General features: G+C 56.1%; 1 protein-coding gene and 1 long non-coding RNA gene across 12 annotated transcripts in view; one reads left to right on the forward strand and one right to left on the reverse strand.

The window, feature by feature from the left end:
• Nucleotides 1-1,051: 1,051 nt before the first annotated feature.
• USP2 (ubiquitin specific peptidase 2) lies at nucleotides 1,052-26,498 on the reverse strand. Of its 6 annotated transcripts, XM_073903849.1 has the most exons (15): nucleotides 26,359-26,495; nucleotides 25,296-25,585; nucleotides 24,246-24,853; nucleotides 17,479-18,296; nucleotides 5,829-5,879; nucleotides 5,196-5,319; nucleotides 4,900-5,011; nucleotides 4,687-4,797; nucleotides 4,446-4,510; nucleotides 4,123-4,226; nucleotides 3,951-4,031; nucleotides 3,726-3,804; nucleotides 3,412-3,519; nucleotides 3,107-3,227; nucleotides 1,052-2,826 (listed from the first exon to the last, which is right to left on the reverse strand). In XM_073903849.1, exons 4-15 carry the CDS (start codon nucleotides 18,253-18,255, stop codon nucleotides 2,739-2,741), a joined length of 1,821 nt encoding a protein of 606 aa, XP_073759950.1. In that variant the 5' UTR covers nucleotides 18,256-18,296; nucleotides 24,246-24,853; nucleotides 25,296-25,585; nucleotides 26,359-26,495; the 3' UTR covers nucleotides 1,052-2,738. The 6 variants fall into 6 exon arrangements, with proteins under 6 accessions (XP_073759950.1, XP_073759951.1, XP_025749639.1 ...); XM_073903850.1 differs by lacking the exon at nucleotides 25,296-25,585 and having other exon boundaries at nucleotides 26,359-26,452; XM_025893854.2 differs by lacking the exons at nucleotides 24,246-24,853; nucleotides 25,296-25,585 and having other exon boundaries at nucleotides 26,359-26,498.
• The window catches only part of LOC141374543 (uncharacterized), a 176,768-nt gene continuing 159,548 nt past the window's right edge, over nucleotides 9,703-26,922 (forward strand). For 5 of the 6 annotated variants that reach the window (XR_012381526.1, XR_012381525.1, XR_012381529.1 and 2 more), the window contains exons 1-3: nucleotides 9,703-9,847; nucleotides 25,657-25,871; nucleotides 26,338-26,764. This is a non-coding gene — a long non-coding RNA (uncharacterized lncRNA). Of the gene's footprint in view, nucleotides 9,848-25,656; nucleotides 25,872-26,337; nucleotides 26,795-26,922 lie in introns of all 6 variants that reach the window. The other variant, XR_012381530.1, reaches the window with a different exon arrangement.

Here is a 26,922-nt window from a genome sequence, read left to right on the forward strand (position 1 = left end):
GTCTCAGCAAGGATGGAATAGACAGGCCTTGATTTTTCAGTGTCTGGAGCAGGGAGGCAGCTAGGAAAAGTCCCGATAGAATACTCTAAGATCAACTGGAGGAGGCTTCAGCTTCCAGAGTTCTAAAATCAGTGGCAGAGGGGCGCCTGGGTGGCTCAGCTGGTTAAGTGTCTGCCTTCGGCTCAGGTCATGATCCCAGGGTCCTGGGATCGAATCCTGCATCGGGCTCCCTGCTCCGCGGGAAGCCTGCTTCTCCCTCTCCCTCTGCTGCTCCCCCCTGCTCATGCTCTCACTCGCTCAGATGAATAAATTTAAATATTAAAAAAAATAAAATCAGTGGCAGAAAGGGAAAGTCTGAACAGTAAGTACTAAGGGCTAAAAGATAAAACCAAAGGAGACGAGTCCCCAAGTGCCCCAAAGAGGCAATCTCTTTAAAGGGTTAAGTCTGTTTAAACCTTGAAAAAAGCACTTTGGAGAACAAGACCTTTAACGTCAAAGCGGCTCTTTCTAGGTATTAATAGGGCAAGTTGAAGTCTCCTTTTTATCAAGGGCCAAGTCTTGATTCTTCCACGTCCTGGTACAGCCCCTCTGCTCCGAGAGCAAACCTGGTTACAGCCAGCCTCTGCTGGAGCTTGTCCTAGGTCTGTACGGGCACCCAAGTGTCACGAGAACCGCGAGTCCACATAAAGAAGCGTCTGCTGGCTATGCATTTCTTACGGGTGAAGGCGGTGTTGGGCTTACGTGGGAGACGCATGCTGAAGTAGTTAGAGGTAGTAGTGACCCCTCACCCCTACGCGTTTTGCCCCCAAGTATCTAGAGACAAGTGTGGCAACCTTAACTGGTTAACTGGTGAATCCAGATGAATCGAGCATTCAAAATGTGTGCTAGTTCAGTTTTGTAGAGTTGAAAAATTTACACTAAACAGTGGGCAACGTGTTCGAGAGCTTGGAATTCATGGTCTAGTCGAAGCGGTAAAAATACGTGGTGACTAATCTGCTCAGAGTGCTTCCTGGGGGCAGACCCTTCCCAAATCAAGATGCCGTCACTTACCAACTTCTCAAAGCTATTATTTATTCTATACAAGTTTCCACTGGACATCAGACATTCTTCTACTCTTGCTTACACAGTAAACAAGTGCACATCAGCCCTTTGGCTCAGGTTCACAGGGCTTCCCTGGGGAAGGGGGTCAGGCCAGTTAAACTTGGGGCGTCTTTCTCGGATGCCTCCTTCTGGGAGCACTGGAAAGCTTCAGGCTCCAAGGGGCACAAGCTGGGCCCAGCGGTGTGGATGCACAGGGCTCTGTGCCTTGGTGCTGAACAGCTTTACTCTCTGTGAAGCACCGAGTTTTGTCCAACTACTCAGGGCAAAATCACGCCCGTGGGAAAGAATGGTACAGCTGAGGCAGGATGTCCCCCAACACCCAGGCCCCCGCTCCCGGGGCAGGACTGAAGACCGATGCCAAGAAGGGCTGAGGGGAGGCATGGGCGTCCCTGAGAAACTCGGTCCAAAGGGCCTATGTCTAGGAGGCTCTGAGAAGGGGTGGGGGCACGAAGGTCAGGAAAACGCACGTTAAAAGGGAATAAATTAAAGGTGAGAGAAACTCTAGGGATAAGGGGCTTGTGCTATCCTTCAAACAGCTGGGGGAGCAGACCAGGGGTGGCTTAGAGGGAGTGGGCAGGAAAAACTTGATACACTACCAGAAGAAATCTCCTCCTACCTACTCTCCGCTCCACCTCACTGCAGTGCAAACCGAGCCAGGGGCTAAGGGCATGACCCCCATCTCCCCCAGCGGGGTTGAACATGGCACTGGGGAAAAGGGAACAGGCTGAGGGATATTTCAGGGAGGGGCAGTTACCCCCTGGTCCCCAAATGCTATAAGGCACAATTCTTGGAGGCAACTAGATTCCATCCAAAACATTAAAAAACAAAAAACAAAAAAACCCCAAAACTTGTTAGATCCCGGGTCTACTGTGGCTGTGCTTGGGGCCTGGCCAACACCCACCTAGCACCACTGGGGGCTAGCATTAGAAGAGCTGTACTTGAAGGAAAAAAACCAAAACAAAACGACCAGCACAATGTCCCAGCTGTGAAGAGGTGTGAAGGAGAGCATCTCCAGTCTGAAAACTTTAGTTATGGTAATTAAAAAAAAAAAAAGTTGGGTTTCTAAAAACCAAAATCAGCTTTTTTCAAAGTCATCCTCTTGTCTGTCCCCCTGGAGTTAGCAGCGTTAAGAGGGCTCTTGGCTCATGGGTGTTTTTCTTGCTTCTGGACGGGTGAGCGGGGTCCAGGTGAAGACAGGTGCCAGGTTCGGGCGCCAGTGCTTCCAGGCGGCGATCCTCCCAGCAGGCTCCAGAGGGCGCTGTCTTCCCGGGAGGAACTGGGGGCTGGAAGGGCAGCAAGTGGACCAGGATCTTCTCCCCACAGACCGCCGTTGTTTATTACACACAGGAAAAAAACCACAAGCTTAAAAATGCAAACAAGAGAAGCCGAGGGCGCACTGGGCTGGCTCCAAGCTCTGTGTCTTGTCGATCTTCGTGCCAGGTGTGGCTCAGGAGCTCCCGGCTCCCAGCTCCAGACCCTGACCAGGCTGTAGCAACTCCTGCTCGGCAGCTTTAGTTTACTTTATTTTTCTCTTATTTGTCAGGTTTTCTTTTTTTTTTTTTTTCTTAAAAAAAAAAAAAAAACTTAGGGTGTGGGGCCACCACAGGGAAGGGAGAAAGGGATGTAGCTCCTCGCTGCTACATGCGGGAAGGTGGACTGGCCAATTCGTAGAAGAGCAGATAGGCGTCGCTGGTGCGCACTTGGCTGGAGGACATGGGTGTGACGCTGTGGAGAGAGGGGTGGAGGGAAGTCAGAGCCCTGGAGAGGGGGCCACTGGGACACACACGGAGTGGCTGAAGAACCGTGAGGGCCCATCGCTCCTCTCCCTAGGTGTCCCTGAAGCCAACCTCTTCTGCGGTGTTCTAAGAAATTCTGCAAAGGGGCAGTAGACTCGGACGTATCACATGGACTTTTGGCTCCGACTTCTCTCCAAAGTGGAAGCCACACAGGTGGGTGAGGTACAGGTGTCTGGCAGCCAGGAGCCCTGCCGAGAGCTCTGTCTCACCTGGAGTCATTGAAAGTGTGCCATTCGCCTGTCACTGGACTCCGGCAGTAGGCCGTATAATGGCCGCCCATGGTGGTTCCAGAGTGATTGGACACAGCGTACAGGTTGTAAACAGCGTGGTCTGAGGGGGAAGTACAAGGTTTCAGGCCCCCAAAGCATTCCTTGCCCCACCTCCCCTCGCCTTCCTGCCTCTATTCCTGATTTTCATAACTTGCTCTTCAGCAGCTTCCTTCTACCTCTTGGCCTCTCATCTGGATTTTAGGCACCTGTGCTTTGTTTCTGCCCTCCCAGCTAACAATACTCACTGGTGTTTTCTGAGGCAAATTCTCTCAAGTCCAGGTCTCTTAGTGGGAAATTCACAAATGTTGTGAGCTTGCTGGTTCGTATCCTGGATTCTGAGAACCGCTTCAGATCTGGGGTTGACGTGAGTCAAGGACAAGAGAGGGTGGCGAGGGTAGTCAGAGTTAAAGGGGACTGAGTCCTGAGAGGGTGAAGTGCTTCTCAGAAGCAAAAGAGCAAACGGGGAAAGGAAAGTCTACCAAGTTGCCTTTTTCCTACTCTGTTCGCCCTCAGTCACTCCCTAAAGGCAAGCCCTTGCCATGGTGGGTGGTAAGGATACGGAGCACCAAGATCTTTGGGAACCTCTGGATGGAGAACTTCTTTATACACCGTTTTCTGGCTCGGCAGCGGCAGCATGTCTGCAACACACGACAAACAGGGCAACAGAGGACTCGGGGGGTCGGGGGTTAAGCCCAGTAACCCGCAGGCTGCATCTGCTGCGGACAGGCCTTCCCCGAGTGGTCTCTTGGATGTGTGCTCCTGATCCCACGGAAGGGGGACTTACTGGCTTTTCATCGCCGTCAAGCACATCCTCTTTGGTGAAGAGCCTCATGCAGTCCGTTAAAGTTACCTCAGGGTAACCTCGCTGCGAGAGACAAAGAGTAGAAGTCACAGAGATGGACGACATGAGAAGGGAAGAGTGGGCGCTTCCCACGTGGGGCAGCAGGGGCACACACCTTAGCGATGGGCAGTGAGAGGTCCCAGAAGGGGTCAAAGACTGTAGAGCAGTAACCACAGTCTGTACACGTCAGGGAGCTCTTTAGCTGTCCAACGAAGAGGTCTGCAGGAGAGATGGGACAGCGGAGCTTAAACCTGGAGAAGGAGCACACGTCTTCTCTGGGCCGCGTGCCTGCTCAGCGCTCCTGCCTCTGTCCCTGGGCCACCGGGCAGGAGGAGGGTCCCCTGAGAGGAGGACTCTTAGGGCTTTTCACGCTCAGGCTCTGCTCAGGCAAAAGCAGTTAACAGGGAAAGCAGGCCTTCCTCCCATTCATGCGCTTACCCCCAATCCGACTGTCTTCCCGTTCTAGATATTTCCTCCACATCTGTCGTCCTTTCTCATCATCACTAGGAACCAGAGAGAGGGAGACCACCAGGTCAGAGCTCATGCCATGAGAAGTTTACGGGTCCATCAGTCTAACTCCTTAATATTTAAAATTCTCTCCAAATTATTACCCCCAAAGAAGTCAGCCCAAAACGCAAGTTCATTCTCCCGCCAAAAACCCACAGCATTCTCCTCTTACGGAAGATGATCGAGGTTCTCAGGGTTGGACTTGGGCCTCACTGTCACTCGGTTCACCTCGTTGTGGAGCCCATCCAGAAGAAAGCGAAGAAACTCCTGAGCATCTTGCTGACTGAGTCCAAAGGAAAGAGAGTGAGCAATACCTCTCATTCCAAGAACCAACCTGCTGTGGCTGGCACCCACCCTGGGGAGGACACGTCTGCAAGGCTCTTACTTATAGCCAACGAAGCGTGGCGCATATCTCTGGATCTGGGTCTTGAACTCAGATGGGCTCACCACATCATTGGGGGATGAAGTCCATATGGTCTGGATTAGTTTTGCAAACTCTATTGGAAGGAGAGGGTAGAGAGGGGGCATGGAGGACAGGTGAGACACTTTCTGTAAAAAACTCAAACTAGAATTCCACCAAAACGAAGGCAAAGAGAGAAAAGTAGGAGGGATACATATAACATCCAACTACTAATATGGCAAGAGCGGTGTGGAGCAAGTGTCCGGGGCCGGACCCCTAACCTTCCACGAGGGCTGTGTGTGCATTGCTGCTGTGGCCGAGATCCCGCATGTAGAGCCTCTGGAGGCAATAATCCCTCAGCTCCCGGGTGTTGCTCAGGCACTGCAGAATGGAGTTCATGAAGCACTGCAAGAGATCACCCACTCCGTAAGACAGAGCCCGGTCTGGCAAGTCCACTTACCCAGTACCAGAGGCCCTCTGGTTCATCTACCCCAGAAATGAACGCTCCCACAGCCTCAAGTTCCTCTTCTTGTAAGGGAAAAGGGTGTCATGAGGCCAATTCCCGCGGCCCGCACAGGTGACGTAACTGGTTATTGACTGTAGAGGTGTACAAAAGGGTGTGGGTGAGCTGGACAGAAGTGGGTGGGAAGTGATGGATGTCCTTCAGGAGAAGGACCCAGGAAAGTAGCCGACAGTGAAGAGGGCCACTCCCCTTTAGCCGTGCTTCCTGCTGGGGGCCGGGAGAGAGGCAGAGTGCCAGCCATTCTGTAAAACCCACCAGCCAGGATGGGCAGGTATCAACTGGCCTCTAGAGGATAGGGAGTCAGCAGGAGACAGGAGGGAACTTCTGGTCAGATGTCCACTGGGACAGTAGGAGGTGGCCTTAGGAAAGAAGTGGGCTGGGAAGAGCTTACCGTGTTCCCAAGGTTTCGAAGACCAGCCAGACCCTGGGCGCTCTTAGAATTCTGTAGGCAAAGAACACAGGGCATATGAGGCTGAAGGCGAAGAGGCTGGGCCTGTGTGCTAGGCTTGCTCATGCAACTATCTGCTAGCTGGAGCCAGGAGCACCAGGCACACACATTATTCTCTCTTCAACACACAACACAAATATTCTTCAGGGCTTTTCTTTCTTTTATTGACATGTGTTTTCCCCCAATCTGTACATGCCTCTTCATTCTCTGCCATACTGGAGGCTGGAGATTAGAACCAGAGCCTAGGAATTTGTGTATTTGATTCCCGGCTACAGGGAACGCCGGGTCCCACATCCGGGCACTATCTCAAATGACCCACTTTTCTACCCCTAGATGTCCAATACATGAAGCAGCTGTCGTAACGGGCACTTCAAGGAGAGCTTGAAATGTTCAATGACAAAACATCTGAAGTGCGTTTAAGATCTTCAGCTGGGGAAAACTGAAGTTGGCCCGCCATTCTGAATTGTCGGAGACAGGTGGAATTCCTTTCAGCTGAGCTCATCTCCTAAAGGCTGATTAAAGCCTGGGAGAATCCTCCTTGCCTGGCTCAGGTTTCAGCATCCTGGCAGGTCCCTAGCTGAGAACCCTTCTGACGGCAGACTGTGGCCACGCAGAGGTAAGCGCCTGGCTGAAGGTGCCACTCCTGTTCTTGTCCCTATTGTGGAGGCTGGTGAGGGGGTCTGGAGGGAGACAGCTGCTAGGTCCAGGTCTCTTGGCTAATTCTGGCCCCACCTCCAAGGAGTCAGAAAACCTTCGGGCTCAAAGGGTTAAAGAAACAGTGTGCAGATGAGCCTGCCACCCCCTCTCTCAGGGAGGGGACCAGGGAGCCGGCAACTCTGGAGCAACACTGACTGGGGCATGCGTGGGGCCAGCTCAACCCTGATCAGAACAGGAGCCTGAAATAACTCAGCTAAAATTACTCATGCCGTGTGCCGACAGCCTCTGAAGCTGTCAGCAGCTCAAAGCCCATGAGGTTGTCAGCTCAAGGCGGTGGGGAGGGGAGAGGCAGGCTGAAGGAGGGCTTTTCTCAGGAATTGCCCTGCTGATCCCACAAGTAAGAGGATCCCCTCTTGCCAGTGATCAGGTCTAACACTAACAGGTAGGAAAGGAAATATACTCCGGAGAGAGACCTGGTTTCCACCTGCAGTTAGCGAGCAAAGCTTATTGGCAGCAGGTGGGCATAAGCATCCTTGAACTCTGCCAGTGCTAGCAGTATATGGCCCCAAACACAAAATTTAAATCTTACCTTTCTGACAGTCTAAACCCTGATGTTCCAGTAAGAGGACCACAACAGAGATAATTCCCTGGACAAAGACCTTATCAGTATTTTCAGGTAAACCTGGAGAAGGACTCCCCAACAAAAACACTAAAGTCTCGGTGCTGCCCATTCGGAACTAAACGTTAAAGCCTGTCCACAACAGGATACCTGTCCTCCCCTCCCCCAAGATCCACCCTCACTCCTATTTTTGGCGGTGCTTGTTAGTTCTTACCCCCTGTGCCTCAGACAACATCTGTCTAAAGGGCTGTGGAAGTAAAGCCTGGTGATCATATCAATGTGCACCAAAGTGCGTCTCCAGCTGAGACAGTCCCTCAGCCCTAATGGGGGCAGGGCAATGGAAAATTAGAGGCGCCTTTGTACCGAGGCACTTCTGTGGTGTTGACACTTTTAACTCTGACCCAGCACAGTGAGGGTCAAGAACAACACATCCCCACCTATGGTTACTGTTCTTGAGGATCTACCTCTACTATTGGCCTGGCAGGTGGAGAGATGGGGAAGGCTCCTTTAAGGCTTTGCCAGGACCCTCTGTTCGTTTTTCTTTTTGTAGGGGGTAGGGGTGGCTCGTGCCTTTGTCTAAAATTTCCTAAGTTCAAAACTACTTGCCAATTTCTAAGCGTTCTGTGTAGAAGGCGGCTGGATGAGAGGAGCTGGAGGGTGGGAGTGGAGGGGAGAGCAGGGCTGTTCTATGCCCAGCCAGATATTCTTCTGCCATGAATAGGAAATCAGGAGCTCCAGGGAAAGTCAGCACTTTCCATTCCAGAGAGGAACAAAATGTCCCAGGAGTGACCTTTCTTATGGGGAAAACAATCCTACCTCAGGGCCAACAGGGAGAGGCTAGAACTCGAGAGGTCGGGAGAGACCCCACACAGTGAGCCTCTCACAGGGAGAGAAGGAAATGACTCCAGCGGCTATGTGGAGTGCATGTGCAAAGGCTTGAAAGAGTCTGGATCAAGAACTTCCCTAAAATTAGTCGTCAGCAAACCTAACCTTGACTTAGGGGCAACCACTGCTCTAAAAAGTCGATGCCACCTCCACGGTTAGTAAACAGACAGCATTCAACCCTCCGTGAAGGAGCAGGGGGCTCAGGGAGAGCCCGCTCTGGGTTAATGGGGAGGAAACGTTTGAGGAGGGGGGTCATATAAGCAAGGCTGATTGAGGTTTGTGTCTTCACACTCAAGACCCCAGTAAAGGGCCTTCCTGCTTACTTCACCTGTGCCATGAGGGTCAGCCATGAGTCCTGGCTGCGGCCAAGGAGCCTGGTGTGGCCCTGGCACGGGGCAGTGCACGCACTGCCAACTCAGGAGCCGGTGCCTGTTACATAAGATCTGTCAAGCTCTGGCCCCTTCTCCCTTCCCCAAGGGGGCAGTGCCCAACCTCCAGCCCCAGCATGACCCTGGGGAGGCTACTTCATTTGAGAGATCCACCGCCCACTTAGCAGAACTGGGGGAGGGCCGAAAAGGAAAGAGAAGCTGCCTTCTTTCACCTGTCTGCGACTCCTCTGCCCTTCACAGGGTCAAAGGACCCCTGTTACCAACCCTTCGGAAGAGCGCCCTTGCGGACCAGTGAGGAGGGGCCGGCTCTTTCCCACCAGCCTTTCTTGCTGGGTTTTAGCCTTGGAGGAGTCACGGCCGCAGAGTCCAGCGTGCTGCCGGCTCCCTCACACAGAGAGAACTAGTCAAGGTTACGCTTTCCTGCACCTGTCCTGAGAGGTGCCAGGAATTAAGAGCCCGAGGGCCACCTGGTGCCCGGGTCACGAAGAGGGAGAGGAAGAGGGGAGGGGGGACCTCAACCAGGGGAGGGGGCCGCGAGTAAGCCTGAGATCACCTGGGGAGGGGGCATTCCTTGCCGGGAGACCCTGGGAAAAGAGGGGTGGGGCTGGGAAGAATCGGTCCCCCCACTCCGGCGAGGGGGGGGGGGCGCGCGGCAGATGGGGGTGGGGGGGGCGTCCGGAGGAGGAGGCGGAAGCCCAGTCCCCCGGCGTGTGGGTCCCAGAAAGGGGCCCCGCGTACCTTGGCTTTGTTGAGCAGGAGCCCCACGAAGGTGGAGAGCAGCAGGGAAGGGGAGAGCGGGGAGCGCGGCCGCAGCTCCTTGGCGAGGGCGGGAAAGGGGGAGGCCGGGGGCTCCTCGGGCAGGGTCACGGTGTACGAGGTGCGCATGCTGGGGGGCGGGCGGCGGGCTCGGCCCCACGCCTAACGTTGGCAAAGGGGGCGCGGGGGAGGACCGCGCGGTGCCACGGCCCGGACGCTGAGGCCGGCGAGGCCGCCACAAGACACCGTCCGCGACGCCCGGCGGTAACCGCTCCGGCCGTCCGACCGCGCGCTCCTCCGCCTCAATCTCCCCGGCGCGCGCCGCCAACCGCCCCGGCACCCGGCTCTCGCGCTCCGGCGGACTGGCTGCCCCGCCGGTGCCTCGGGCCCCACGACGTCAGCGCCGGGGGGCGGGGCCACCACTGCGGCCCCGCCCCGGGGCCCGCACGCGGCACCGAGCGCGGCCGAGGCCCCGCCCGCCCCCGCGCCTCCCGCGGTCCGGTCCCCCGCCCGGGCCGCCCCCAGCCCGCTGACCCCGCGGGCCCGGCCGCCGCCAAGACCCGCCGTCCCCGGGAAGGGCGGGACGGGCGCGCCGAGCCCCGCGCCGGCCTCGGGGTCGGGACTCAGGAGGACCCCCACAGGACCGTGTCAGCCGGGTGAGCTTTCCCCCCGGGCCGCTTACAGTTCCTGACTTCGGGGGGCTGCCGGGCATTTGGCTTCACCCGGTGAAAGTTCCGTGCTCTCCTCGGGGCGGGGCGGGGAGGGGGGGAATGCACTTGCGCACAAACTTTTGCACTTCGTTCAGGGGGGACTCAGGTCCTCTTGGAGCCCGACACCTACACAGCTCGCGAGGGTCGATGGGCCCCTGGGTTAGGAGCATGGATTTCCCTGGCGTCGGGACTGAGCTCCCCCCGCCATCTCTCCCCAGTCCCAGTTGGTCCCATTATCAAGAGAGGCAGTGCCCCTATTTTATAAGGTACAAGAGGTCACTGTCCCATTTGGCCCCAGGGAAGAACATTTTCTGGCTTCTTCTATCCAGTTACCCAGCACCAACTCTCACGGAATCTGAAATTTTGATTTGTTTTGGGAGGTGGGAAGAAAGTACCACGGTGGTGGGGAAGCAGGTGCTCAGCTGGGGTGGGGGCGAGCGTACTGCTCTGACCCTGAGGGCTTCGATGCTTGAAGAGCAGAGATCTTTGCGTTTTATTTCGGATGCTCCCCACCCCCACCCCCCCTCACCTATCAGGGACCCACACAGAATCTGCCTAGAGAAAGTATCTTGTTTGGAGCCCGCTGGCTATTTTTAGCCAGTATTTTTAGCATTTAAAAATACTCAGAAGCAGCAGCGTGTGCTGTTACTCATCTGTGGCCTCCTTCTGTTCCTCTTGGCATGCTCATCGCCACATGTACACGCGCCCTGCACACCCGACTGCAGCCACATGGGGAATGTGTCCAGGACACATGTATGGAGTGGGCATGAGGCAGGAGCGGCAGGGCATTCTACTTGCTGCTCAGTGAGGGCACCGGTGTGAGGATGGTGAGCTCCCCAGTCCCTGTCCTCACTCTGTGACCAAATCCCGGACGCACTGCGCCAGGCTTTCCTCCCTGCTTCCCTCTTTCTAGGCACGCCCTTTCTAGTGAGTCCCACAGTGTCCAGCAACGCTTGCATTTGGTTACACCACACTTCTGCCCCCAAGCACCTAGAGCACCTGACTCTTGCGTCCGGTCCAGAAGCTGAGGTAGCTCTGTCTGTGAGGCTGTCCACAGGCTCTTTTCATTGTCACCACCCTCGCTCTGCTCTGATCCCTGCTGCTAACCAACCTGCTCTTGTTTCTCTGCTTCAGCACTTGCCTTCTCTCACTTAAAAGACAAAACTGCCACTGATTAAGTACTTACTAAATGCTAGGCACTGGCTAAGTGCTTTATATAGATTATCCCAGTTAACTTGCATAATTAACACAGTGATGTAGGAACTATTATCTCTATTTTCTAGATGAAGGTCCTTAAGTCCTGAGAGGCCAAATGACTTGCCAGAACCACAAAGCTAATAAATGACAGTGTGGGGCTTTGAACCCCAACCTGTCTTACGGCAAAACCCGTGCTCTTAACAATTACCAGGAGATTCTGGAATGCTCTTCCTGCTCCCAGCCAATTACCTGCTTGTAAAGTCTGCTCAAAACTTGTGTTTTCCACCGAGCCCTCTCTAAAGAACTCCATCCAGCTCGAAACACCCCATTACTGCATACCCCCCCCCCGGTCTCCTGGCGTTCTGCTTACACTGTGTTAATTTATCTTAATATGTTTATTTTTGTTTTATAAGTGTCTTTAAGGCTTCTGTAAATGGTTTTAGATCGGGTGTGGCTTGTGCCATCACACTGAAAAATCTCCTCAGGGGCAGGGCTGTGGGTTCTCTTAGTGGGTGCTTAAAAAATGGTGTTGATCTCATCTCTAAGTGGGGGCCAGACCAGGCTCTGTTGGGTATCCTGGAAATGCCACTGAGCCTCACAGGGTGGGGTGCGTCCCGGTTTGCCCCTTGAATAAGCGTGCTGTGGTAAGCACTGTCTTAACAGCTGCTTGCCCACTGGAGCGTTTGGCCTCCCGCCCCATGACTTAGGCCAGCAATGTGAGTACTCCCACCCGAGGACATCCTGGCATTCTGCTAGCACGCTCACTCCCTCTTTCCTGGGAGGTAGAAGGCTAGGGGCATCGCTGGGAGAAGGGAGGCCCCGATGAGGAAAGCTACCTGCAGGGGAGCTCTTTGAGAAGCCTGGGGTGAGGGGAAAGAATTCATCTAGGGTCTGGTCTTGTCGAGCAGGTCTGACTGCTGTAGGACACAACCAGCAAGGCACTGTGGCTCATTTCTCAACTGGCCAAACCCCCATGACACCCCTTCTCCTCAATGCCATTTCTTGAAGTGGGATGGGGAAAGGATGTAGTCTTCTGGGATCTGAATCTGGCTCGGGCTCCCTGACTCTCTGCCTCAAATATGCTGAGCTGATCTGCACAGGACTCATTCCTACAGCCTGAGGCTGCCATTTCTCAGAACCTGTGCTTGGCCTGTCTTCCCTGTGGTTAAGAAATCTTCTTCACCTCAAACCCTTTTTGGCATGGATGGAGTATAAATAAATTAGAGTCAGGGTTAGCTCTGTGAGGGCAGGACTGAGAGTGTATCTGGCTTCCTCAGGTCTCAGTGGTGGCTTGGTTCAAGGGTTTTGGAAACACTGCTCAGACCCAGGCGAATGCTTCCCCGCAAAGCATGCACCTGTCATTACCCTCACAAATGGATAGACTGGTGGCTTGATTGACTGACTGAACTGGGAGGGGCTCAGAGTCCTTGTTGGGGGTTGGGCTTTCAGGCCACAAGTGCCCCTGGGGACAGAGGGCTCTCTGCTTCCCTGCATCACTCCAACCCCGGGAGGCCAAAATCTCTGTATTCTTTTGAGCTCTAGGGCAGGCTGGCCTGAACCGGCTGGATTCCAGAGGCCCACCCGCTTCCCTCTCTTGCTTTTATTTCTGTGTGGGTGCCAGTTTTACCTATCCATTGAGGCGAGAGGGTGCAGGGGGCCACGTGTGCAGCTCAGGCCCCGAACATGATGTTCATTTCTGTAGCTGCTGGTCAGTGGAGCGGCTCCCGCATGGGCAGGGAACGTTTTGCCAGGCTTGGATTGACTTCTCCATTGCTGAGCCCCACCCCAGCACCATGTCACCTCATGAAGACATCCTGGAGCGGGGGTGGAGGAGAAGGCAGGGAGGACAATGCTGGGCGTGGGCCGAGCACCTGCACCCGGGTAAGGCAGCACTGGGGCCCCCAACCAGGTCACAGCACACAGCCTTGGCCTCAAGGGATGGAGACCATGGGTGCCTTGCTGACTCTAAACACAAGCCCAGAGCGCCTGTCCTTTCTCAGCAGCTGGTACTGGTCCCGGCCAAGGGACGCTTTGGCTTAAGGTCTCCTCTGAGCGACCTTCCCATGCTGTCAACAGAGATTCAGGCCCTCAGGAAGTTCAGCTTCCTCAGGGCCCCTGAGTGGGTGAGGGCATCCCCAGGGTCTCAGGCTGCTAAGCCGGACAAACAAGACAGCGGGGAGGCACGTCAGCGTGGCTGAATAAACAGACTGAGGAGGCAGGGGAGGACAGAGGAAGGTCACGCTTCTCCACTTCTCCCCTGGGGCCTCGAGGACAGTTCCTGCCGCCTTCGACTTGTTCTCTTTGGAGGAAGCCCTGCTCACTGCAAGGCAGCAGTTAAGTTCAAAGTCCCACCCGAGAGTAAAATCACATGACCTCCGCTTATATAATCTCCCTGTCACTGAACAGCTGGGAACCCGAGGCTTCGGGAGATGAGTCAGCAGCCCCTTGGCAAATAGGACCCAGGTACTCTAGGTTCCCAGCAACAGGTTTCAGAGCAGAGGGCAAGGGTTTGGAAGAGGCTGCGTGGGGAGAATAGGCGGGCAGGCTCTGAGCCTCGCTCCCTGGTTCTGCGTCTGAGCAGCAGGTTCTCGGCCTGATGACTGTGCTCTGCAGGGCCCTGGGCCAACCGCAGCGTTTCTTGGGGGGAGAGCAGAGGGTGGCCTGGGCAGGGCAGGGCAGGGGCAGTGTGAGGGCAGGGCTGAGGCTGCAGGCAGAACGCCAGGGCTGGGGAGGGAGCAGTTGGAGGGCAGGAGCGCAGGAGGATTAGGATGGGCTGCAGGGCTTAAAGCGCAGCCCTGGCAGGGCTCAGTGGGAACAGCTTGTCCTTCCATAGGGGACAGGACAGGTGGGGCGGAGGGGGGCCGTAACCGTGCTGGGCGCTCGGGCTCCTGGCTTTCCGCGGGGGCCAGCCCACCTGGCCTGGCTTGGAGTCCCCACAGGTGATGGATGGGGGGGGGGGGGGGGGGGTGAAAAAAACTTTTTTTTTTTTTTTTTTTTTTTGCCACTTTTGAACTATCAGTCCCTCCCCTTCAATCAGTCTGCATTTTAAACAGAAGGTGGAGCCTGGGGCAGCTCATTTTAAACAGAAGGTGGAGCCTGGGGCAGCTCTCATTATCCTAGGCTGAGCTGCACCCCCCCATAGACTGGTGTTTTGTTGAGGCTTATGCAAGCATGGGGGGGTTTTCAGGATTCACGTCCCCCCTGTAACAGTCCTTTACTTACGCTCAGCTGAGTCTGTAATATTCTAAGTTCATGTTGGCTGTTAACTATAAATGAGGGGAATGAGCCTGGTTAGAACTGTTCTCCTCCCTGTTTGGGGCCTCACAAAGGACTTTCCTTTGTGAATGTCAACTGTAGTTCAAGTCGGCTACCCGGAGAGCCCCTGGGGCCAGGGCCACCCCAGGGGACCCCAGAGGGGTCAGATCACACTGGACCCTGCCACATGATACAAGGGTGGTCCCCTCCCCGCTCCACTCAGCTGCCAAATGCCCCCTTTCTGTCTTCTCCTTTTCTACCAACTCTTCCATAGCATTTTATAGGTTTCAGATTCCTTCACGTCCACTGTTTGCTTTGAGCCTCATGACAGCCTGTGAGGTAGGCAGGGCAGGTACGACCCATCCCTTTTATGGATGAGGAAACAGAGCTCAGATGAGAGGTGCCTAAGGTTAAAGAGGCAAACTGTTCCTTCCAGCCTCAGGTGACCCCTCCCTTTCCCACCACCTAGGACACTTAATGACACCTGGGGCTGCCTCCTATTGCAACTATTATAGGAACTTATTTCCCCAAGTAAATTGTGAGTGCACCGAGGGCAGGGACCATGGCTTGCATCTTTCTTGCCACCCCAAAAGCACCTAGAAGGGTACAAGGAGGACTAACATTTATCGAGCACCTACTATGTGCCGTACAACCTTTGATTCCTCACAATGATCTATGAAGTGGGAACTATGGACACTCTCATTTTATCGAGGAAACAGGTTCAGAAGTTAAGCAACTTCTCTGAGGTGGCACTGCTGGTAAACTGAGCCCCCAAATGAATGTGAAGTTTAGCACCCCAAATGGAGATCTGAAAAGACACTGGACCCACTTTTAGAAAGAAGTGCAGGCCCCCCGGGCAGGATTGTTCTCACCTCAGGAGATGGAGCCGGCCGCAGGAAGTAAGGCTGAGAACAGCGAGGGGGGGGGGGTGAGGCTGTATCAGGGGCCCCATGAGGGGCCCTGCCCATTGGCAGTGTCTTCTTGAGTGTGAGCTTAGGGTGAGACACTAGCTGCACTCTAGGGTGTTCCTAGCTCCTTAAGTGTGCTGTGAGCTATTTCTGGATGGGAAGGAGGGATGTTAGGGTGGCTGAGTTTGTCCCAGGGCAATCTGCCACCCCTCTGAGGTCCTCTCTCAAAACTCTCCTCATCTGGCCCTGGAGGTAGAGGAGGGGCTGAGGTGTCTCCTGTGCGGGAGAGGGGGGAAGGCAGCAGACTCCAGGGGGGCAGGGTTGAGGTACGTCTGTGTGAGAAAGAGGCAGAGCGCCAATGGAGTTTGACCCCCCCCGTAAAGGAGAAGACCCTGCTCTCATGACTGGGGCTGAGCGTGGGTCTGTAGTTGAGTCTGTGGAGAGCAGGTCTTCAAACCTCAGCATGCTTAAAGGTTACCTGAAGAGCTTATAAGAAGGACAGATTCCCAGGCATATTCCTAGAGAGTTTGATTCAGGGGATCTGGGTGGGGCCCAGGCCCCTGAATGATAAAGCCCTGCAGGTAATTCCTGCAGACTTCACTTTGAGGAACACTGTGTACCGTAAAGAACCTTTCTCTTCTGAGCAAAGGGAGGGAGCCTCCCAGCGGCCTGTAGGACCCATCCACTAAGAGCTGCTTTCTGATTGCCGCCGAGATGAGCCACACCAGACACATCTAAGTGAGTCATGCTCCAGTCCAACCACATGTCCCTCTGAGAGTACGTACTTCTCCCAGGCCACGTCTCTTGTCCCCCACTTGTCTTCCACACCAGCCCTCCAACGTAGCCGGCCGTGCCCTGTCAGGTTCTGAATGCCCTGGGAGATACCAACTTTTGTGTCACCCACGGCCCTTCACAGACAGCCCAGCACGGCCAAGACTCTCTAAGTAACGTTATCAAAGCTGTCCCCTCAAGCCCTCTAGTTATGACAAGCTTAAGGTCTATGACCCAAAGCCCTGCACCTATCTTGCACCCCTGCTCCATTTATCTGGACAGGCCCACTAAGCAGCATTTATTTCTTGCTGTGGCACAGCTATTATTTCCAAAAGGCATCTGTCCTAGAAGTAGGGGACTGGTACATAAGGTAATGAAGGAAACACAACACCCAGCTGTCCTGCCCATTGCCTTGTTTATCTGCCCGCCCATCCATCCATCCATCCATCCATCCATCCATCCATCCATCCATCCACCCACCCATCCATCCACCCACCCATCCACCCACCTATCCATCCATCCACCTATCCCATCCATCCACCCACCCATCCGTGCAATCAGTAGGTTAGCTGAACTCTGCACGGTGCTAGGCACATGGGGAGGCATCTAGGGATGTGATTTCTTTCTTATCCTCTGAGATTTTGCCACCTGATGGGTACACGAATAACTAAAGAACAGGCAGAATGTAGTCAGTGCCCCAGAGAGGTGTGTTCACGGATTAGAAGCAAGTCAGCCCTTACTGTCCCTGGCAGAGCCTCTTCCCTCATTCTAGGCCAGGCAGGATTGGAATACAGAGGTATGGGATTGTCTAAAGCCTTAGACAAAAATGTCTCCAGCATTTTCTCCAAAGACACATGAAAAGCACTGCCGTCCAGATATCCTGGTCCTGAGCCGGGACTGGTGCCCATCAGAAGGGAGCCCCTCTCCCCCTGATGTGTTATGCCCGAGTGGTAAGCCAGGTCCCCAGGCTGGGAAGTAAAAGCCCGAGCAGGAGGAGAGATGCAGCCAGAGTAGGGAGGCCTCTCTTACCACAGGGAGCACTGGTGGGGGTTTGGGGGCCTCAGCATTCAGTCCAGGGTGGTGCAGGGCCTGCGGGGGACCCTGGCATGCTGGGTGGCAAAGTGGAGGGTGAGCACTGCAGTGTATGCGGGGGTAGCCGAGCATTTCCGGGAGCACTGCTGGATCGGTGTCCAGTGCATGGGTCGTGAAATGGGTTTCCTAGGGAGAGTGGGAAGGCCCCTGAGCAAGGCACCGAGCCGCAAGTGTACCAGACAGGCTGAGATGGCCTCTCCGGCTCGGGCTACAGGAGCAGCTGTCATGAGGTCTGGGAAGGAGACCTTTGCCTTTGATCATCAGTCAGATGGGGAGTCCTTCCCTCAATCTGGGTCTTCTACATCATCTGCTGCCTCCCCAGCCCATCACTGGGTCCCCAAGGGGCAAACTCACCATGGTCTCTCGCCCTGGGGAGCTGGAGTGGCTGGACCCAGGGGCCTGGCCCTTGCTCTTCTCCCACAGACTGTAACGGCCACTGGGTCGGTAGGTGGGGCTGAGGACTTCGGGGACTCGTGAGGGAGGGGCCTGCATGGGCACCTGAGGCGCACTGCCCTTTCGGCCATAGTTCTCCAGGTAGTCGGCCAGGTACTCCGAGTGGCTGGCTGCCTGGTAGAGCCCCTGCAGGGCACACAGCTCCTTGCGCGTGCGGGCCAGCAGGGGGCTGCGGCCCAGGTTCCCAGGGTCGATCCGGTAGCTATCTGAGGTCCGGAGGCTGGAGAAATCCCGGGCCAGGTCTGATTGACTGTTCGACTTCTTTTGGGTTAGGGTTCCGCCCTGCTCGCGGGCAGTCACAGGCAGGTAGCTGAGGGAGTTGTTGGTCACTCCATAAGGGAATCCGCTGCCCCCGCTGAGTCCACTCCCTGAAAGCCGCTCAGTGCCCCGAGTCTGACTCTCGGCCCGCTTACCGCCCCCGATGATGTCAGTTCTCAACAGGGGGCGGCCCCTGTCATAGTCCAGGATGGAGGAGGGACCATAGGTACGGGGACGGGTGAGGAAGCTGGTTGGGGGGCCTGGCTTAAAACCAAGCTTCTCCTTCTCCAGGAAGGAGGCAGCCAGGTTGGCCCCGTAGGAAGAGGGAGTGTAGGTGCCATAGCCCGATTTGGCATAAGGGGCCTCTGTATAGTGGGCCGATTCTGTGTAGCGCTTCAGGGTGGAGGAGAGCTGGGACATCCTTCAGGGCGGCACTCAGTGGGGACTGGGAGCCTCATGGGCTGAAAGGCAAGGAAAGCAGTTGTCAGAGGGCCCTGCCACTTTCAGGCGCCCTCATATGTGCTCTTCATCCCCAGTTGGCCGGGACCATCACCCAGAGACCACACGGTCCATTTCCACGAGGGGCTGGCCCACCGCTGAGAAACACACCTGTGCACGTGGGTACACACACACGCACCCGTGTATTCACACCTGAGTGAGAGCACAAGACGTGAGCCGGCTTTTACAAACCACACAGGGCCGTCAGTCATCAGGCTGCTCCGAGTGCTCCCTTGCAAAGCCCCAGACATGAGAGTGGGGGCTGCCCTCCCTCAGCAGCCCTGCAGGTGACCCATAGTATTCTAGCCCAGGTCTCGTCTGCTTCCTCTCTTCAGCTTTCGGGGGAGGTGCTACCGCCCTCAATCCCTGGATTGAAAATGCTGGACATTTTAAGAATTAAGCCTTAATTCTTTCGGCTGAAAGGAGGGGCAGGAATCTTTTTGGAATCATACGTTGTCTGAGCTGGAATGGCCCGAGGATCATTTGGTCAGATCCCTGGTGAGGAAAAGGAGGCTCAGGAGAGGAAGCAGTGGGGGCTAGGAGAGGTGGTGGTGAGTGAGCATGTGGTAGAAAGTGGACTTGACCTCAGTCTCCAGATCTAATCCCACAGTTCTTCCCTGGACACGGGTCACCTGCTGTGGTGGGGAATCTTCGTGTGACAGAAACTACCCTCTTTATGGATCTAACTCACGTGTTCTATGTGGAGTTGGGGTCCTGTGACCTCCCAGGGGTCCCTCTACCAACATCCAAGTCAACCGGCTCGTGGTGATCACTTGCGCAAAGGGGGCCCCCTAGAGGCTAAAATCCTTCACTACAGGCAGTACCCCCTGTCCCCTCACCCCGCGGCTGGCGCTGGGGAGGGTCTGGTGAAGGCACACAGGAATCTCTGAGGAGTTGTAAGGGTCCTAAAGTCATCTGTGTGTGTGTGTGTGTGTGTGTGTGTGTTTTTAAGATCATTTATTTATGTGAGAGAGAGAGAAAGCGAGAGACAGAGTATGAGTGGAGGGGGAGGGGCCGAGGGAGAGGCGGAATCAGACTCCCTGCTGAGGATCGTGACCTGACGACTGAGCCACCCAGGCACCCAAGAGTCCTCTACTTTAACGTCTCCGTTGTACAGATGGGAACAGCGACACTGACTTGCCCAAGGTCACAGCGAGCAGAGCCAAGATTGGTATTCAGGTCTTTCAGGTTTCTAGCCCAGTGCTCTTCCTACTGGACCTTGATTCACCCCTCCCCATCACGTTTAGGCTCACCTGGGGACCACCAGAGTCCTCCCCATCACCCTAAGTGTGAGGCTTCATCTAAAATGGAGCTGGGGGGCAGGCAGGGGTGCTTTGGAGGGAGGAACAGGTAGGATCAGGACCCTTGGACATCAGGGGTTCTTGGGGGCTCCTGCGGCGGGGGCGGGGCTCCTGCGGGGGGGCCGGGGCTCCTGCGGCGGCGGGGGGGGGGGGGGCGGGGGGGGGGGGGGGGGGGGGGCCACCGCGGCGGGGGGCGGGGCTCCTGCGGGGTGGGGGCAGGGACCTCCAGGGACCTCAGAGTAGTGGTACAGGGCTGGTTTCGGCTTGCCCCATGACTGGCTAGCTGGGTGATTTTGCACTAGGCATTCAGCCCCTCCGAGCCCCAATCTCCTCACCTGTACAATGAGTATAATCATCATCATTATGGTCCCTACCTCACAGGGTTGTTGCGAGGAATAAATGAGATAATAACATGTGGAAGTCCTCAACTCTGACAGTGATTATCATCTCTTCCCCCAACCCCTGCCAGGCTCTGGGCCCCTCCTTCATAGGCCTATAATAATGTCAGGGCTGGCTGTCTCCCAGCCTGGCCTGCTTCTGACCTCAGCCCAGGGTGCCAGGCTTCCCTTGCACCCCTCAGTGAGATGTGTGGATGAGCAGGCGGTGGGCAGAATCTAGCCATGCTGCAGACACTGGCTCGGGCAGCCCACAGCCTGCCCCAGTCTGGCAGCCCCGCCCATTTGGGCAGAGAGGAGTTGGTGCCAAGCCCCAAATGCTGATGGCTTGGCAGAGAGCCCCAGAAACTCAGTCCATGCAGGGCGTGGGATAGGTGCAAGGGTGGGAGATCAGCAGGTGGCAACCTCCATATGGATCCCAGAACAGAACTTCTAGACCCTGCCAGAGACCAGCAGCAGTTTTCAGTCTGGGCTGGCTCAGAAAGGCCTGGTCTACATTTACACTTTTCCCATCTGGCCTGGGGACCCCCATCTTCATATACATGCCCTTGCCCACTGCGCTTCCACCTCCAGTACAGCTCCCACTACTTTCTAGGAATAAGTAATTGGAGGGGGACCTTGTGCAGGGTAAGAGGGGAACCACAGCTCTCCTTCCATCTGCTTGGCTTTCTGGGGTACAGAGAAGAAAGAGCGTGCAGGCTGAGGGAGGCTGGGGGAGACACAGACAGAGGCACCGGGACGGGGGTGTGGGACGACTCCTGCTCTATTTTACTTTGGAGAAACTCCATCAATAATTCAAAGTAAAAGAGACTCCAGGTCTCAGGAACTGGGTTCTGGGACACGGGGCAGCCAATCAGATATGGCCTGCCCCCCCCCCCCCCGGGGCATGAGCTCATGCCTCCTCCCCATGGCTCTTACTCCTCCTCCTCCACACTAAGGCTCCCAGGGAATTGGTATTCTGCAGGCAGTGCCCCAAACTCGTGACCTCTCCTGGCCCCGCTAATGACGCAGAAGTGCTGGGGCCAAACAAGGTACAAGGGACAGGGACAGACAGCCCTGGGAAGGCCTGCAAGTATTCCTTGGGAAGGGTTGGGGCTAGAGGTGGAGTCACACCTTGACTCCCAGGAGGCCTCCTAAATCCCCGCTCTCCTGTCTGCTCCAATCTGGCAGGCAAGTGGCAGACCATCCCCCCTCCCCACCTTGCCACAGAAGCCCTGGGGGGTCATGCCATCACCAAGAGCTCCCTGGCAGCTGCCTTTCAGTGCTGACACCGGGCTTAGAGTTCCCCTGTCTGGGCAGAGGGTCCTTACTGGGGCTGAGGCCTTTAGCATGCCTCTCCCCTCCCTAACCCCTAGTTTCACTCCTGAGAAAAGTGTCAACACCTTCCAGGTGAGCTGAGACAGCTTGGGTTGGTGCCCCTTGGCATTACCTGGCATGGCTGTCCCTGGAGACCGCAGAACACACCACGGGTGGGAGAGCAGGCTGGGCCCAGGCTGTAGCCTTGCTGCGCAAGATAGGGACAGGATGGGCACTCACATGGCTTTGAGTCTCCTCGTTGCCACAGGAACGGCCTGGACTGAATGGCCCTTTCATAGGGCAGTGGGAGGCAAGCCGATTGGCTGGGATCCCCCGTCTCCCTCTCTGCCGGGCATGGGGCCCCTGCTGCCCGTCTCCTTTTGCTGTTTACCCAGAGTTGGCAAGTATAGGCATGTGGCTCTAGGCAACTCCTCCCCAGGTGCCCGCCACCTCGGACAGCAGGGGCACTCCACCTGCCAAGCTCCTCCTTCATGTCGTCTCTTCCCCAGGCACCAGGCACCTCCGCTCTTCCCTGCTCTGCCAGAACTTCCCCTCACTTTGCTCAGTTTCCCCCTCTTGGGAGGTGCAGCTGCATTCCCTGCACAGAGTGCTCAGCTTCCTGAAAGGACACGTGAGCCCAGCGACTGTGACCCGCCAGCAGCACCGAACACCTCTGGACCAGGCACTGTGCTGAGCGCTTCACCCACAGCTCCTTGCGGGTCATGCAGCCTTCCCTGGAGCACTGCCTGCCTGCCCGGTGCTCCTCTATGAGCACTTCCTGCCCAGCGTCCCCAGAGCCTCCGCACAGTTTTAGGTTTTCATTCTTTTGGAGAAAGAATTTAAACTTAGAAGCATCGTGTGAAGGTTTAATGATTTACATTAAATCGAAGTTAGTATTTTTATTCGAAATTCAACAAATAGGGAATGAAGTAAAGAAACTTTTAAATGAAGCGTTTAGCTTTCCTGTTTCTGAAGTTCCTGAAGTTTGAAACTGCACGAAGACTTTTGGGACACCACGTACCAATGTGCTAATCCTCACGATCGCCCTCAGCAGTGGGTGCCATCCTTATGCCCACTGGCGGATGAGGACACCAGCGTTGGCGGAAGTGACGTGGATTTCCCAAGGTCACGCACACGAGCAGTGGCAGCGTGGGACTGGCACCTGTGCTCTGCCTCCCTAGCAGCCACCCTGAAGCCAGCGCCCCCCACCTCATACTTCCCTGGCCTCTCCCTGAGCTGGCACGGGGCAGGACCTGTGGCACGGGGCCCGGAGGACGCAGGCATCCACTGTCTAGGCCACGGTGTGGCAGGTACAGGCTCCCGGAGGAGGCGGCCCTTCGAGTTTCCACTGCGGGCAAATGAAAGCCAAGCCAGGTGCAACCCGAGCGCCAGTACAATCCTGATCAGCCAAGAGATGGTCCGGGAGGCCTCCGTTTCACCCACAGCGCCGAGCTCCCGAGTGTTTCCCGGGCACTGGCATTTAGCGCCAGCCAGGGCTCTTGGCCCGAGGCCTGGTTATGGACATGGCCCCCAGCCTCCTACCCTTGCTGCAGCTTGGCCCACTCCCCAAGGTCCCCAGGCTAGATGAGTCAGGGGTTAAAATGAGCCCTGTCTCCCTGGGGCAGCCAACCCCCCCCCTTGCGTCAGCAACTGTCATTTCCTGTTGCTCACCTGAAGGGCTCCCTAACCTGCCCAGCCAGGGGAGGGACTGGCTCCCCAGGAATCTCAGGCACTCCTGGCCCCCAGGGTAGGGGATGGGTAATGCCCCACATCCCAGCAGCCTTCATGGCCCCTCTCTGCCCAGATCCACTCTGCTTTCTGGGGTGAAGGCGTGTCGGCTTCTGTGGTCTCACTACTGTGGCTGGATACAGAGCCCCTCGCTGGGTTTCAGAGGTGCACCTCAACAGAGATCAGTCCTTCCCTCCTACCCAGGTGTCCAGGCCAGGTAAGTGGGGAGTCCCAGCCAGTCCCGCCAGGTGCTTGGGAACCTCCACAGTGGTGACCTCAGAACTTCCCAAAGCCACTTGCTAACACCCCCGGAATGAGGCACTGCTGATGTGCTGACCTTGAAAGATAAAGAGGGCTAAGAGAGGGGCCCTGTCTCCCTTCATTGACACTCTCTGACCCTCACTCCTATCTGCTTGGGCAATGCCTGGGCACAAGCATCAACTCCTAGGTTGAGGGATGTCCTGGCAGGTGTGGTGGATGCAGGTTGGGTGGAGGACCCAGGTGGGGGCTGTTTGCGCTTGCGTGTTCCAGGAGCTCTGTGGACACCTGTCAGTCCCCGGCAGTCTCAGTCTGCCCCCTCCCCTCCAGCCTATCATTAGTAGCTCTGTCTCTCAGGGGCTTGCACCCAGCAGCCTACCAGTTTAGTGCCTAATCCTCTTGCATGCCTTGGCAGGGGACCATTCAAGAGAATCTGGGTCCAGCTCTGTCTCTCTTGCTCCCAGTAGTTGCCCAAGGGCTGGGAGAGGGAGGAAGGGGTGAGGGAGACTGGAGATGAGGGTGAGATCCTGAGTGGTGGAGGAGGGGGTGGGCCCAGGGTAGTATCTCAATAGCACGCTTCTTGATTTCGGATTTGAAGGGGGTGGCCATCTCTGCACTTCCAAGAAAAGGCGAAGGAATGGGCCTACAGGCGGTATTGGTATCTTTAACTTCTCTTTCCTAATCACTCTCTGTTGGGGGGTCTCCTGGTGTCCCCACCCCAGGGGAGAGTCCCAGTCTTCCTCCATTTCCCCCAGGCCTTGTCTTTCCTCTGTCCTTGCTGCCCCTGCCTGCCTCCTCTGAGCCTTCGCCGCCCGTCTTGCCCCAAGCACCCTCCAGGCCCAGTAGGGCAGCCTATCACATGCTCCCCCAAACACACTGGGCTGTCTGGACAGTGGGCCCATGAAGCTCGCATAGTACAGGGGCAGCTACTGACCTGTGTCCGGGGGCCCTGGACAGGATCTGGGGGCTGCTTCTTCCCCAGAGAGGCAGGGAGCGCGGTGGAGAGCCCAGAGGCTGGAGTCTGACTGGGGCTGGGTAATCCGGAGCTCAGGTTACCGACTCCGATATATATAGTATCTTATCTGACCTCACAGAGATGGCGAGCTCAACTCACTTGCATTCCAAGCCTGGGGAGAATTAAAGGGGCAGTGGCAGGCCCTCCCTCGAGGTGCTGCCCTGATGGGCCAGTGCCAGGCGAGGAGATGGTGCGAGGGCTCTCTGAAGGGGGACATTCTGAGGTGGAACAGAAGGGGGATCCAAGGCGAGACAAGTGGAAAGAGGATAGAGGGATGGGGGTGCAATGGAGAGATGAGGAGGAAGCCTTGGTGCTAGTCCAAATCCTCCCTTTCGAGGTGGAGTAGACCTAGAGATCCGGGGGGCGCACAGGTAGTGAGAGGCAGGTGGGACCTGCCCTCAGGTGTTCAGTCCAAACTCTTTTCTAATGGACCTCTACGCCTGGGCTTGTAGTCCAGTTCTTTCCCTTCTATTGGCTCTGAGACAGTGGGAAAGTCATGTAAGCCGTCTGAACCTTAGTGATTTAATCTGTAAAACAGGAGTAAAAAGTATAATAATGCTATACCTCACAGTTGTGAGGATTAAATAACATAATATTTGTAAATTTCCTAGCACACGGTAAAAGTTCAATAAATGACAATAATGATTATACTGAATACTTCCACTCATTATTCTAATTAGCGGCAGTCTTTGTAGTAGCACCTACCACGGAAACCTTCCTAGGGAGAATAGGGCCTCTGGGCCACCCCTTGGGAGTGCTCTGTTCTAATGCCAGACAACAGCCCCATGGTTTTCTATCCCATAACTGGCAAGGGCAAATGACTCTTGCTATATTCCCAGAGGTCCAGCCCATCCAGTGGAGAAGGGCCAGGCCTATTTTGGCTCCTTCCCCCTTTGCCTAGCAAAATATAGCAAGCCCAGCTGCCCGAGGCTACCAGGAGAAAGGTGCTCTGGGGTGGTTCCACTCTACCTGTCAGAGTGCTCAGGATTCCAAGGCCACAGAGCTGGGCTGGGCAGGCTCACAGGAGGACGGAGCAGGATTCTTAACCTCTTGGGCCTTGGTGCTCTTGTCTGCTCCCAGTCTGTGTCTCCTGTTTCTCGATGGCTCTCCCTGAGGACTGGGAGTACCCAGGATGGTGCCTCCACCCTGTCTCAGCAGAAGCTACTGACTCAGCTTGGGTCCCGGTGATGCACTTCAGAGGACGCCCTCGTCCCCGGCCCTCATTCCAGTCCTCATTCCGACTCCAGTTTGGCGTGCATCTACAGTGTCAAAGGAGTGGGGGAATGCCCCAACCCCAGCCCAACCAGCTCTCCTTTCCTCCACTTTACAGGGTTGGACTTGGGGGAACCTTCTCATGAACATGCCTGGGGAGGTGAACATCACCACGATCTCCGGCTCAGCCCCATTCTAAAAGCAGCCGGATTGGGAGGCAGACATTCACTCCCCAGAGGACAGCTAGAATGGGTTGGCCAAGGGCTTGCCCTGCCTGTTAAGTAGAAGTTACTCGCCTTGGAGCACCGCGTGCCTGCTTCTGGTTTGGGATTGGTGAGAATTTCAAAGATGCCTCCTTCTGGTTTGGGATTGGTGGAAAATCTCCCCTTCCACTTAACTGCTGCCCTACCCCCACCCTCACCCCTTTGGCAAACTGACCAGAGACAGCCCCCAGGAGCTTTAACAGGGCGGAGTAAGTGAACCAGACGCAAACGTGGGGAAGGGGTTGTCAGTGTCCAGGCGTCACTCTTAGGCCATATACCGCGCAGGGCACAGAGATGCGGACCTGCCCAAGCAGCATTTCCTTAGAACCCACTGATCAGCACACAGATGGCTCTTCCTGGCACCCTGGGCTGTCAGCTGGCAGCCCCCCTCCCACAACTGGCACCCACAGCTGGAGCTCCTCCGCACAGTTGGCGCTCGCTCTACATGTCTGGTGCCCATTCTACCCAGGCTGTCGTTGACACCTCACTTTTCTGAGCCAACAACGGCGCTGACCTCCACATCCCGCCTCCCTAAGTCTCCGACAGGTGGCACGTACCTGCCTCTTCTCCGAGGATGGACGAGCGGAGCCGGGCACAAGCATGGAGCTGCGGGTGAGTCCCGGCTGGTACTGGCGCGGCGCGGTGAGCAGCAGCTGACGCAGAGGGCTCCCTGGCCTCGGCTCCTGCCCGCCTCTCCCCCACCTCCGCCGGGGGCCCGGTAAGGACCTCCCCGGGAAATCGGCGCCACCCAGCGGGCAGCCGCCTCATTGCGCCCCGGCCGGCAAAGCCACGCCGCGCGTCTCGCGTCACTGAGACGCGTCACGGCTATTGGCTTGTTCCTATTGTGGCGTCAGGAGAGCCCCGCCCGGCCGGGGTCTCCCAGGCGACCGGTATATACAGAGAAGCACGTGGAGGAAAAGCGCGCGAGCTCAGAGGGGGTGGAGCGCGACAAGAAGTGGACCGGTATGTGGCAGGACGGGGACAGCGGGGAAGGTACTGGGGACGAGGAGGGGTTGGGGAGGAGGCTCAGAATTTGAGCCCTAGGCTATATATATCAATTTCCAGGTTTGAGGGAAGGCTAAATGGTCCGGCTCCTTCCCACGGGTCTGGGAGGGGGCCTG

Source organism: Callorhinus ursinus, unplaced genomic scaffold (genome assembly GCF_003265705.2).
Source record: "Callorhinus ursinus isolate GAN/ISIS: 27379988/994484 unplaced genomic scaffold, GSC_fseal_2.0 scaffold19, whole genome shotgun sequence".
Lineage (NCBI taxonomy): Eukaryota > Metazoa > Chordata > Mammalia > Carnivora > Otariidae > Callorhinus > Callorhinus ursinus.